The following is a 12,537-nucleotide window of genomic DNA, read 5'->3' on the forward strand; positions in this document are numbered from 1 at the left end:
CATGCAGTCACCACACTGGCCTTTTCTTGTTTTGTTTCACACTGTATACCATGAAATAAAAACGGAGCTGTCATGAAAGACAATGACACCCCCCCCCCGACACACACACACACACACACACACACACAAACACACATTCAGATGTAAAGAGCATCTTTCTTTATAGATTGTACCTTGCATCGATGCCAGCTTCAGTACTTGATTACAGAGCTCCTTGACCACAAGTGCTGAGGTCATTAATACTGTGGTGAAATCTAATTTCATCTCATGGACCTGCAGTCTCATTCTTTCAAATGTCGTCCAAAGCTTGTAAAAGTGAAGGTGAACATGGGATCAAACCATGAATTAATAAGAGTTGCTCTGCTTAGATGTATCCTTCCCAGCACCCGCTTGATTCTCTCTTAGCCTCACCTTCCCGTTTGCCCTCACTAATGGAAGACCTCAACATATCCACGTTGGGCAATTGTTATGGGGGGAAAAGGCCATTTTCATCTTGGACAGACTCAAAGCTTCCACTTAAATCCACTGAAACCAAATAGACAGAAGTTAAATTGAGCCAGATCTCAGCGGTATCAGGTACCTATAGAGATATCTTTGGCACTTATTGCTCATAACAGCTACTTTCTCTCCAGGTACTTCGAGGTGAACAACTCTCACCCAAACCACATGTCTCGCACTAAAAAGATTTAAGGGGATAGAAGATGTGCAACTTCAGGAGGTCACAGATACTTGACTCACTCCCATTGAACGTAAGCTGGCAATATATTAAAAATAATAAATGTAGGAAAAAATAAAATGTTTAAGAAATAAATAACTATAGAGGAACAAAGTTGATGAGCCATACAATGAAATATGTGGGAAAGGGTAGTGGAATCTAAACAAGTTGCAGATGTAAGCATTTGTGAGTGGTAGTAAGGTTTCATACCAAAAAAAGGCAAATGTTGATAGAAAAGGAGCTAAATTGTGCCTTTGTGAAGCTAAAGAAAGCATATGACAGGGTACCAAGAGAGGAGCCGTGACACTGTACGATAAAGACAGTGGTGAGATGTGCTGTAGGCGTGACAGAGGTGTTCAAGGTGGCAGTGAGAGGCAGAAATAAAGAAGGTGGAGAATATAAGTACTTGGGGTCAACAGCCCAGAGTGATGGAGGGGTTAGAAAAGAGGTGAAGAAACATGTTCAAGCAGGTCAGGTGTGATGTGCCACTACAGGGAATGAGCCAGAATAAAAAGGAAAGTCTTCAAGACAGTGGTGAGATGCGTAATGTTTGGTTTAGAGACAGTGGCTCTGAGGAAAAGACAGGAAACAGCTGGAGGTAGCAAAGATGATGATGAGGTTCTCTTTGACACTGACGAGAATGGATAGGATCGGGAACAAGTCTATCAGAGAAGACACCGCATGTTGGATATTTGGAGATAACATCAGAGAGGCCAGACTGAAATGGTTATATTTCAGAGGAGGGATGATAAATTTATTGGTATAAGGATGCTGAAGTTGGGACTACCAGCCAGGATGCCCAGAGGAAGACCGAAGAGGAGATCTATGGATGTACTGAAAGAGGTTGGTGATAGAGAAAAGGATGCAGAAAAGAGGGTTCGGCAAAGCCAGGTAAATGGCTGTGGTCACCCAATGAGAGGAGTACCAAAAGCAAAAGAAAGAGAAAGAGAAGTAAATGAATTATTTAAGCAATAATGATTCAAAGCAGTGATTTGGAGCCATGGCAATTACAGTTCAGGATCAATCTAAGTTAAAATCTATCAAAACTGATCAACACGAAACATAATGTTTAGTTTATCCCTCATCACACTTTATGATATGGTTAAGCAAGCAAAGGTTGTCCCAACATCAGTTTTCAACAACTGAAGGTATCCAAAATTCTAAACAAACACTATGAATATGGCACTTCATTAGATTCTATCCTTTGGGGTAAAGAAACAGGTTCAAGCAGGAAAAGTGTACAAGACAGTGGTGAGACCAATGATGCTGTACGGTCTAGAAACAGTGACAATGACGAAAAGACAGGTGGCAGCGCTGGAGGTTGTAGGGATGAAGATGGTGAGGTTCTCTTTGGGAGTGACCAGGATGGATAGGATCAGGAATGAGTCTATCAGAGGAACAGCACATGTTAGATGTTTCGGAGACGGTCAGAGAAGTCAGACTGAGATGGTTTGCTAATGTACAAGGAGGGATAGTGAACATGTTGGTAGACAAATGCTGGAATTAGAGCTGCCAGGCAGGAGGTCTCGAGGAAGATTTATGGACATAGTGAGAGAGGATATGAAGGTAGTTGGTGTGAGAGAGGAAGATACAGAGAACAGGGTCAGATGGAGAAGGTTGATTCACTGTGGCAACTCCTGAAGGGAAAAGCTGAAAGAACCAAAAAGTCAGCTTCTATCCTTTAGTCAGTGCACAATTTTACATCAGTTGCTATTGTTTGTTATTGTTTGTTATTATTTGTTAATTTTGATTTAATGTAAATATGCCAGGTCCCAATGCCAAATTATAAACTGCCTGCAACTGCAGGATGTGCACGTACAGTGAATTCTAAATTTTCTCACATCCCAATTATGTGGGTTAATAGAAACTAAGCACTGTTTTTAAGAGACAGTTATTTTCCTGTGAAATACAATAATTTAATAATTGTTCTGTGGAGTTGATTGTGATGATATGTTCCCATGTTATACTTCTATCCAACCTGCAGGAGGGACGTCACATATAAAAACACCTTTGATGGACTTCTGCAGGTAAAAGAAAGACTTTTATATGATTATTATGTATGTTTTATTCCATATTTTTTTCTTTTTTATTATTTTTGTTATTGCAGCTAAATGATTGAGGTCCGCTTCAAATTGGCCAATCCCGGTCCAGTATTATCAGACACATATCTCATGTGAAAAACTAAAGCCTCCCATTAAGTAAAATGTGTGTTCCTCCTGAGCTTGTGAGATGAAAAAAATCTTAATTCTAGAATATTTTAGATGCATTTTCTCAAAGCATTTCAGTGGGTTGGGGGCATACACATTTCAAAATGTTGTCTCTCTCAATGCATGTCACAATTTCATGACAGGTATCTCTAACCAGTAAAAGCTGCATGTGCATGTCATACAGTCGCTGGTTAGAATGGTAGCATCATTTCATTCCAACATAAGATTATGAAGAGAAGGAATAACATGATATTAGCCTTTTTGATCCAACTTATTACTAGAATACTCTTCATTAGAAAGCATGTCAGGATGAATCATTGTCAGGTTTTGATGTACACAGTGCCTCACATTGCCTCACAACACGCAGGCTAGAGAGGATCTGCACCAAGGAATCTTTCATTGCACCACATGGGCATTTCAGCAGTTCTGAAATATACATTATCATCTCACAATCTGATGTAATGGCTATTTGTCTTCCTTAAAGTCAGCTCAGTTTAATGAATCCCCTCATCTCTGTGCCAATTTATTCTGGTTCTTTCAAATAATGCAATTTGTGCTTTGTTTGTTCCTCACAGTGTTTGTGCACTATCCGTTCTTTAATAGCTTGTGTAAAATGACAACGTTAAAGACACTTTTGTAAAGTAAAGATATTCTTCATCAAGTGAATCAATAGTAAACCAAAAGACACATTTGTGGCAAAGATGAGTCAGTCTCAGTGCATGTGCACAACCCAGAAAGCCATCGCACTATGCAAATAAAAATGACACACACACAGTAAATGCGTTTCACTGTCTTAATATATTGGGTTGAAGCTGAGTTGAAGTGTTGAATCAACATGTCAATGTACTGAATCCGGAATAGATATTATGGCACACAATGCAGCATATTTTTAGGCCCACATCAAGGTCACACCATTCTGTTCTACCTTTGTATCCATCAGAAGAGACTGTCGCTCACCAGCGGTCAGTTTAAAGCACCATTTTCTTTCTGAGCAAAATACACCTCATACTCTGCAACAGCCCTCATTTGCATTTTCACTCATTTACAATGACATAAGGAGTTAAGTATTGGAGCAAAATTGAAATACTGGATGGATATTTCAGGGTTGCCAACATCATGTTATTCACTACACACACACACACACACAAACACACACGCACGCACTGGAATGCCGAAAAAGAAAAATGGCTGGAGATGGTTTCTCTCTCACACAAAGAAGAATGAAGCGGAGGGAGGCTGATGGTTCATTCAAGCAGGATAACAGTGAAAAGCAGCCACTGCAGTGACAGAATGGCCAGTCTGCTGGAATCCATCACATATTTGTCCATTCCAAATCACATACATGGATAAATAAGACATCTTTTTCTTCTTCTTCTTCTTCTTCTTCTTCTTCTTATCATTATTATTTTTATTATTATTATTATTATTATTATTATTATTCACATGGATAATACCCATTTTGTTATAATTTGTTATCATTGATCTTCTAATAAAAGGTTCCTTCTCTTTGACAGATCAATAATAAAATGAAGAGGAGATGATTTGATCCATCTTCCGGCGGCCTCAGTGAACAAGTACCCGGACGGTGAGCGTATGTGTGTGAGTTGAACTTGAATCGCTTGTTAATGATGAGGCAGGTGTGATAACAGTGGATTTTGAGGTAAATCAATCATTTGTCCCACATATGTCCTTTTTTGTTTCGTTTTATTTTTTTTCCTCGACAGTCAGTTAACATCACAAGACTATTCCCATGCCCGCTAAATACCATGCAAATATTTCCCTCCTCCACTGGACCCACTATTATCTATTTATACCTCCACACAAAGATTTTCCACGCCCCCAAATCTCAAAGATTATTTCTATTTGTGATGATATTTGATGAATGGGTTTCTGATAATGATTAGCGACGCCCATGGGTCACGTGACAAGCCTGCTCGTAAACTAAGGGAAATAATCGCAAAAAAACACACATCAGTTGGGAATTAACCTTTTGTGTAACGATCGTAGACCAACATTAACACACTAAAATTAGATGTAAAGCAATCACACAAGTGTGAGCAAAATTAGGTGATCGATTCGTCTGCCATTGATTAGACCCACAGAGATGGACAGCTTCACATTAGCAGGCTGAATTGTGTATTTCCATGAAACATGCAGAGAGAGATGATCTTGGAAAGCTCGTTGTTTTTCCTTTTAAAATGGGAAATTCTGAAATTACACGTAAAATGTAAACGTAAAAGTAAACTTAAAATTATTTGATTGCAGAATTATGATGATGTCGATTATTATTATTATTATCATTGATATTATTATTACTATCATTACTATCATTATTATTATTGTTGTTGTTTTGGTTTGTTATCATGCAAAGAGATGATTGCGTCCATCGAAATTGTTTCAATCTTGAGATAGTCGAGCAAATATTAATTACTTCAACGAATTTGATCTGTTTCCGTTTTAAAATTCCGTTTTGCAGAACAACTATACGCTCATTCCATTTGTGTGTATGTGTAATTTTAAAATGGGGAACGAATGTCATTTTTTGCAGAGGGTTTTCACACACTTTCATAAATAGAAAGCGACAAGAAATACATAAGACATGATTTTGATATTTTAAATTAAATTTATTCCAAAGGGGAAAAATCAAACACATAAAGGACAGGAGTAAAGTATTGTCTCTGTGGACAATGAGTTATAAACAAACGTATACAACACTTCTCCACTGAAATGTGAAATAGGATATTTTACACTTCTTGTACATCTGCTATAAGTGAAACCAATACATTTCCTCTCTCTGGAAATAAAATGCTTAAATAAACTGGGCGCTGCGGGCTGCGTCTCAAAGAGCAGCGACAAAAGTGCAAGTTCAAGTACGAAATGTACTTCAGGCGCAAGGAGGACTCTCATAAAGTCATAGAAATAACTTCAATTATCACTAATCATACAACGGTTCGGTTGCAACGAAATGCCCATCGTGTGTGTGTGTGTGTGTGTGTGTGTGTGTGTGTGTGTGTGTGTGTGTTATAAAGTGCAGTTAAAAAAACAATATTGACAATATTCCGAACACATTTTTAAGAAAAAAACGAGGAAATTCAAATTAAAAGGACGAGATTCACTTTGCAGGTGATGCTTTTGATAGACAGCCCTCTCTTGGATCTTTAAGAGGTTTTATCAGTGCCCGTGGAGGTGCGGGTGGGAGTACGGGGAAGAAGACGACTCTGAGTGAGCGTGTGCGCGCCCGCATATGTGTTTTTATGCGTGTCCATATGTATTGTTTTTTTCCCCTTTTTTAAGTCGTCTCACATTCAGTCTTGGGAATATCTCAACTTTTAAACGACTGGAAATGTCTGCTCTTTTCTTTTTCAGGGAATGAGTAGGTGTGTGTGTGTGTGTGTGTGTGTGTGTGTGTGATATTGTCATTGCATCAGACCGTATAGACTGTATATATATTTGATTAGAAGAGTTGCGTTTCAAAGCCCTTCTTGTTCTGCAGAGAGGCCTTGACGAAATGTCCTTGAGTTTTTTTTATCCGCTCAGATACTGGGATTTGCACAATCCTGGAGTTTTTTTTATTAATATCATTATTATTATTATTACTATTTTCAATATATCATAATGAAGGGGGATTCTTTTGTGTTCATGTGTTCGTTTCTGAAAAGGAATGTGGGCAGGAGTTCGTTTTAAACTTCCGGTGTCTAAATGGCCAAAAAAAAAAAAAAAAGAAAAATACATGTTGGGGGTGCAAGACTCGGTACAAGACTACATGACACACTTTCTGCCGGTAAGAATAAAACGATCGGTCCCCCCGCGGGGAGCGGGGGCGGCGGGTGGTCTCCTCAGTCGTTGTTCTTCGTGGACTCCTGGTCGCTCTGGTCGTCGGTGAAACACACGTCCACGTCGCTGTCGTTGTCGCTCTTGGCGTCCGCGTCCTCGTACAGGCCCGCCGCCTTGTCGTCCAGCTTCTTGACGCTCTGGCCCGGGTGCCGCGACTTGACGTGGCGCTCCAGGTCCCGCCGACGCACCAGAACTTTGCCGCAGAAGTCGCACCGGTACGGCGTGTTGCCCTCGGCGTGCAGCCGGATGTGCTTATTGAGGTTGCTGGGGTCACCGAAGGGCCGGAAGCACACCTTGCATTTGAGCGGCTTGTACCCCGTGTGAGTCCTCATATGTATTTTCAGCCCGTATTTTCTCGAGTACAACTTGCCGCAGTACAGACACAGATGCCCCTTTTTGGGTTTGCCCGAGCCGCCGCCACCCGCGCCGCCCCCGCCGCTCCCTGCGCCGCCGGCGGGCACGGAGTCCAGCCTGGCCCGGTTCTTCTCCGCGGCGATCTCGGACAGCTGCTGCGTGTGCATGGCGATCTCCCGGTCGATGTTGGTGATGGAGCCCAGGTCTTGACCCAGCGGTGGGGCGCCGAAGTAGGACACGGACTCCGGGTACTTGAGGAGGTTGCTGAAGTGGAACTTGAGCGGGTAGTACGGCGAGCTGTAGAGGAGCTCGCCGTTATAAACCGTGAAGGGCATCAGCGGGATGTTGCAGTCTGCGCCGTACGTCGTCTTCACGCCGTCGAAGTGCGGAAGGGAGAACCGCTCGAAATGCAGTCCGGGGGCCACTTGGGGGTACCGGGACGGGGACAGGCCCGTGTGCACCCGGCTCTCCACGTGTTTGAAGGCCGACGCCTCCTCCACGTGTGGCAGGAGCGGGAATCCGCGGATGGCGTTGGCGCACGGCACCATCGGAGACGCGGAGTCCAGGAGCGCCGGTGCGCCGCACTTGGTCGGGTGGTTTCCGCCGCCGTTCAGGGCGTCCCCGGCGTTGCGCATCGGCTTCAAGTTCCCGATGAGCTTGCCGAAACCCAGGCCGCTCGCTTTCCCGCCGGCCTCGTCCCGCGGTGCGTCGGTGCCCAGGACTTTGGAGACGCCGGTGGGTTTGAAGGCCGAGCGCACGCCCGGATGGAAGCCCATGCCGCTCAGCACCGTGGAGGCGGCACCGAGGCCGAGGAGGTGTCCCTGGTTTCTGGCTGAGGTAACGCTCATGTCAAGGGCCCGGTCCTGGTCCTCCGGGGCGCTTTTCTTTGGCAGTCCCGTTTTGTGCAGGAACGGCGACGACGACGACGCCCGCCGGCCCGAGTCCGAGATGGAGGAGGCGCCGTGGCCGTTCCTCGGAGACGTGGAGGTGTTAGGGATGTCTCCGGACTTGGGCGACCTGCTGAACGTCTCCGTGCCCCGGGCCTGCTCGCCGCTCACGAACCCCCGTCCGTTGCTCAGGGCGCAGTGGAAGTGGACGTGGGCTTTGAGCGTGTTCGGGTACTTGAATATTCTCCAGCAGTACCAGCAAATGTACCGCTCCTCTCCTGCGCACACACGCACACACACAGCGTTAAAGACCGTTGGAGAGCCTCTAAGGCATTAAAAAATGGCCATTTACATTTCAATTTAGACATACGAATAACAGGTTGGGACACCTGTGGGGATAAGACCTGTGCGCGCGCACCGAGCCATTTCCCGTTTGTGCCAAAACGTTTTTACGCAGCTCAGCCCCACACATCTGGATAATTTCAATTAATAATCCGAGCCCGGATCACTGGCCTCGCATTTAAAACGGATCATTCGGTGGCAATATATCTCTCTATATATTTAATTGTTCACAAATGATTTCAAATCGAATTTGCCCTATTGACATATTGGGTGTCACGGTGCTTCTTGGTGCCAAATCGTAACAGACACAGCGAGACGCAATAACGCCTCCCAGTCGAGCTCTCAGAGGTTAATACAGATGTAATGATTTTGTAATCTTCATTGTTTACGACCTCCCATCAAAAGAGCAAACGCCCTGCCCCAATCTGGCGCTCCGAGAGTGGCGTTCTGAATGCGCGACTTTCGCCTCCGTGCGCTCTTTCCCGTGGAAGTGACAGCAGCTGCGGCTTGAAATCGCAAGTCCGCCGAAACAATGACGCCGGTCCATCTGTTGACGCCTCATAATGGGAGCGAGCGTATGTCCGGGAGCGTGCACGGCGTGCTGGGCCGGGGAAGCACGGCAATATACAGCCCACATAAAAGTTAGTATTCATCGGACCACAATACCTTAACGCACCCAGCTAATTTACCGTGAAGCACTTGTTTTTGAATTTATTTGCTTTTGAATACATGAATATTAATGACAGGGTGACATTTGTTAACCCCAGTCTCGCAACTGAATCACCAGCCTCTCCTTTTCATCCCCGCAGAAGAGCGTCTGATAGCTTTTTATTATTTTTATTATTATTATCATCATTATTATTCCGTTTCAAGCATCGTAATTAGTTTATTTCACCGTAGTAACCCCTCCCCCAAACAAACCATTGATTCATTTCAAGCTTTTCTTCGTGTTGCGGCCTATTCAGTAAAATAATTGCTTTATTTCAGACGATTATTTGGCTGATTATTGTATTTTTTGTCAGGCGTTCACCGGTTCGCTTAAAATGATCGCACATCCCTTGATCCCCTCCGAATCGTCGCCGATTGAAGGAATTCCCACTCCAGTATCTGTTAAAAATAATCTTTAATGATTATTTCCTTTAACCGGATTAGCTCCTGTCGAGCGGGTGTTGTGCGCAAACGAGATTAAGATTAATCCTTTTGTACGTAAAACCATCACTGTAGCGTCGGTTTTAAGGCAGTAAATTAAAAAAAGAAGGGGGGGTGACCTGGTGGTAATTATTATAGGAAATGTAATTATTATATCGCAATTTTGTCCATATTCCTGATTACATCTTTTAATTGTTTTTTTTCCACACAGGGAGATCTGGTTGTCAAAGCAGTGACTTTAACTATTAATAGATCTTTTATATATATATATATATATATATATATATGGGTGGGGTTAAAGAGAGGCTCCTGGTCAAAACACAAACGACACGCAATTGATTTCCACGTCTCAGCCGGTCGGAGTTATTGGCATCCATTAAACTGAGCAGTGATGGGCCCTCAACATGTCGATGACCCTCTCAGGCCCCTCTATAGTTTCTGCAGGCCCGGAGCCGGGAGGCACAGCTGATCAACAACTAATAAAAAAATAAAAAATAACCCGAATGGAGTTTGATCTCCAGCCAGAACATCCCTGGCTTGTACTTTCTGGTTGTTTTTTTTTAAACGGAACATTATCAATCAAATAATGAATGGCGGACGCCAAAATACCTCTCTCGTCGTGGGTGGGGGTGGCCGTGACGGGGATGTCGTACCACTGTGCCAGTGGGTTGGAATACCAAACACTGAGCTCCTCGCCTGCAGGGATTTCTCTCAGCACCCGGTAGAAAATCTGCAGAAGAAAAAATCGGATGATCAGCTTTAAGTGTCCGAATGTTGGTGGCGGGTGAGGGGAGGAGGGGGTGCTGAACACTCACCTGTCCACCAGGTAAATCCGATACCGCCTCCAGGTTTTGCTCCTGGCAATTCCTGGCGGCGCGGATGAAGCCGATCCAATCTGGCACGGCGCAGCCGGACTCATCCACGAATTCCCCCCGAACCAGCCGGATCTGAAATACGTCCATATATATATATATCTTTTTTTAATTTCGTTGAATGAAAATAATCAGTCGACGTGATCATTTTTTTTTTCTTTTACAAATAGCGTTTTGATTAATATTCCTCCTCAGGATGGTGCGTTTACTGTCGGGTGGGACGCGCTTAATGCGTCTTTATCCGCTCTGCTGCTCATTTACTAAAGCGAACGGCTCACGGGCCTAATTGACTTGATATGGGAAACGAATTTGAGGAGTGTCAGAGCGTTTCTAAAGTGTTCAAGAGACATTAAAGATCGAGGCGTGACATTTGACACGGAGATTGCACCTGATGATCGCCGGCGGCCCCGGGGGCCACGCATTTAGACGCATCAATCACACCCGCTGACAGCCGCGGCAATAACAGGACTCTGGAGAAAACACTCTCATGGCTGTCAATTGTTTCAACAAATAACCCTAAAAATGCACTTGCCAATTATTGTTATTATTCCCTTTAAAATGCAGAATTATCCCAATCTCAATAATCCATTTGATTATTTCTGTCATAATTATGATAATAATAATAATTGCCGGTGTCATCCCTCATCCTCAGTGCCGCCCCGACCTTTGAGCGGCATCTTTCCGTGGCCAGATTTCATTCAGATTAAACGGTTCGTCGGGATTACAGGCCCGCCAGGCAGTGAAGTGTAAGGGGTGATGGTGGGGGTCCCCTCGAATGGCTGCTCGCCCATTAGGCCGGTTAACTAGAAGCATAGACTGACAAGCTGGCCGCAAACACAACCCGGTTTATCCCAGTGTGACAGGACGCACGGGGAGGAACAGAAGGCCTGGCGGTGCACCGCTAAGAATCCCGCTTTAAACCGCTCACATACTTAATTTTACTTATTTCTTCGTATAAATAATGCATGCAAAAAAAAAAAACATTTTTTCCAATTGCTTTGGGGTGTGTCTGATTCCTTTAATTAATCGACTTGATTTAATTCACAGAGGGGACGCTTATGGATTATTTAATAATCGGGATCCATAAGAAAATGCCTTTAAAATGAAACGAAAAAAATAATTAGAATGATTAAAATTTGAAATATAAAGTCCACTGAACTTTACCTTTTTCTTGGCTCCAACTTCTTTCCGGTCCGACAGGTACTTCCCCAGTTTAAAGATGCCCGGTACCGGTCCTATCCGGAGCCCGGCCGGGATTCCGCAGTCCGCGAACACGCTGACGGTGGTGGACGCCCGGGTGGCTTGCATGGCGTGGGGGGAGATCAGAACCATGAAGGCTGATGGAGACCGAAGGGGGGAGAGCGCGGGTAAGACGGGGCGCAGCGGGAGGAGGAAGAGGAAGAGGAGGAGGAGGAGGAAGAGGAGGAGAGAGGATGAGGACCGGCCGATATCCGCCCTCGAAGTGACGCGGTGGCGTTATGCTCTCCGGCTTTTCTAGTGATGGTGGTGCAGGCAAGGTAACACCCCCCCTCCACTATACCCCCTCCACACACACACACACACACACACACACACCCCTCGACCTCTCGCTCAGGATGCGGGTGAGTGTGTGTGAGAGAGTTGGGCTCTCCCAGCAGCTGTGAGGAGCAGGGAAAACGGGCCGGCCTGGTCACATGGAGACTTTCCCTCACCCCAGCCGGATAATGAATTGCTCCAAAACGGTCAAGAGACACAAAGGGCCAGGCGACCTTCCCATCCCCAAAATCCAATTTGTCAAGGGCAGAGAAAAGAGGGTGCAGAATCAAAGGTCCAGAGGGACCATTAATCCTCAGCATGTGGCTTTGTCCTCCAGACAGTTCCGATATTTTAACTGACAAATCCACTGTATAATTTATCCATAAATCCTCATCCTTTTCCATTCTTCCCTTTCAGACCAGGTTTTGGAAATCACCAGCTACTTTAAATCTACTTGGCCGGCATTCTTCAGGTTTTCAGATACTTCAAAGCGTATTATTCTCGCCTTCCTTTGTGCCCGTAGTTTGACAAAAGGAGTAGGAAAGTTTAGAGGACTTGTTAACTTCTATTGACTCTCGGCGTGTGCCGGGTTGAGATCAGGCAGGTACTGAAAAGGAGGAACCACCAGCAGAGAAGGAGGAGCGGCAGGGAAAACTGAAAAT

The 12,537-nt window shown here is 44.5% G+C and overlaps 1 protein-coding gene across 1 annotated transcript; it reads right to left on the reverse strand.

Moving 5' to 3' along the window:
- Positions 1-5,564: 5,564 nt before the first annotated feature.
- prdm13 (PR domain containing 13) lies at positions 5,565-11,851 on the reverse strand. Its single transcript, XM_086155848.1, has 4 exons — positions 11,525-11,851; positions 10,304-10,435; positions 10,098-10,218; positions 5,565-8,275 (listed from the first exon to the last, which is right to left on the reverse strand). The coding sequence occupies exons 1-4, from the start codon at positions 11,690-11,692 to the stop codon at positions 6,759-6,761; spliced, it is 1,938 nt and encodes a 645-aa protein (XP_086011974.1). The 5' UTR covers positions 11,693-11,851; the 3' UTR covers positions 5,565-6,758.
- Between the last annotated feature and the right edge of the window lie 686 nt (positions 11,852-12,537).

This window comes from Fistularia commersonii, chromosome 11, assembly GCF_037954325.1.
Source record: "Fistularia commersonii isolate RoL2024-O1a breed Wild chromosome 11, RoL_Fcom_v1.0, whole genome shotgun sequence".
Lineage (NCBI taxonomy): Eukaryota > Metazoa > Chordata > Actinopteri > Syngnathiformes > Fistulariidae > Fistularia > Fistularia commersonii.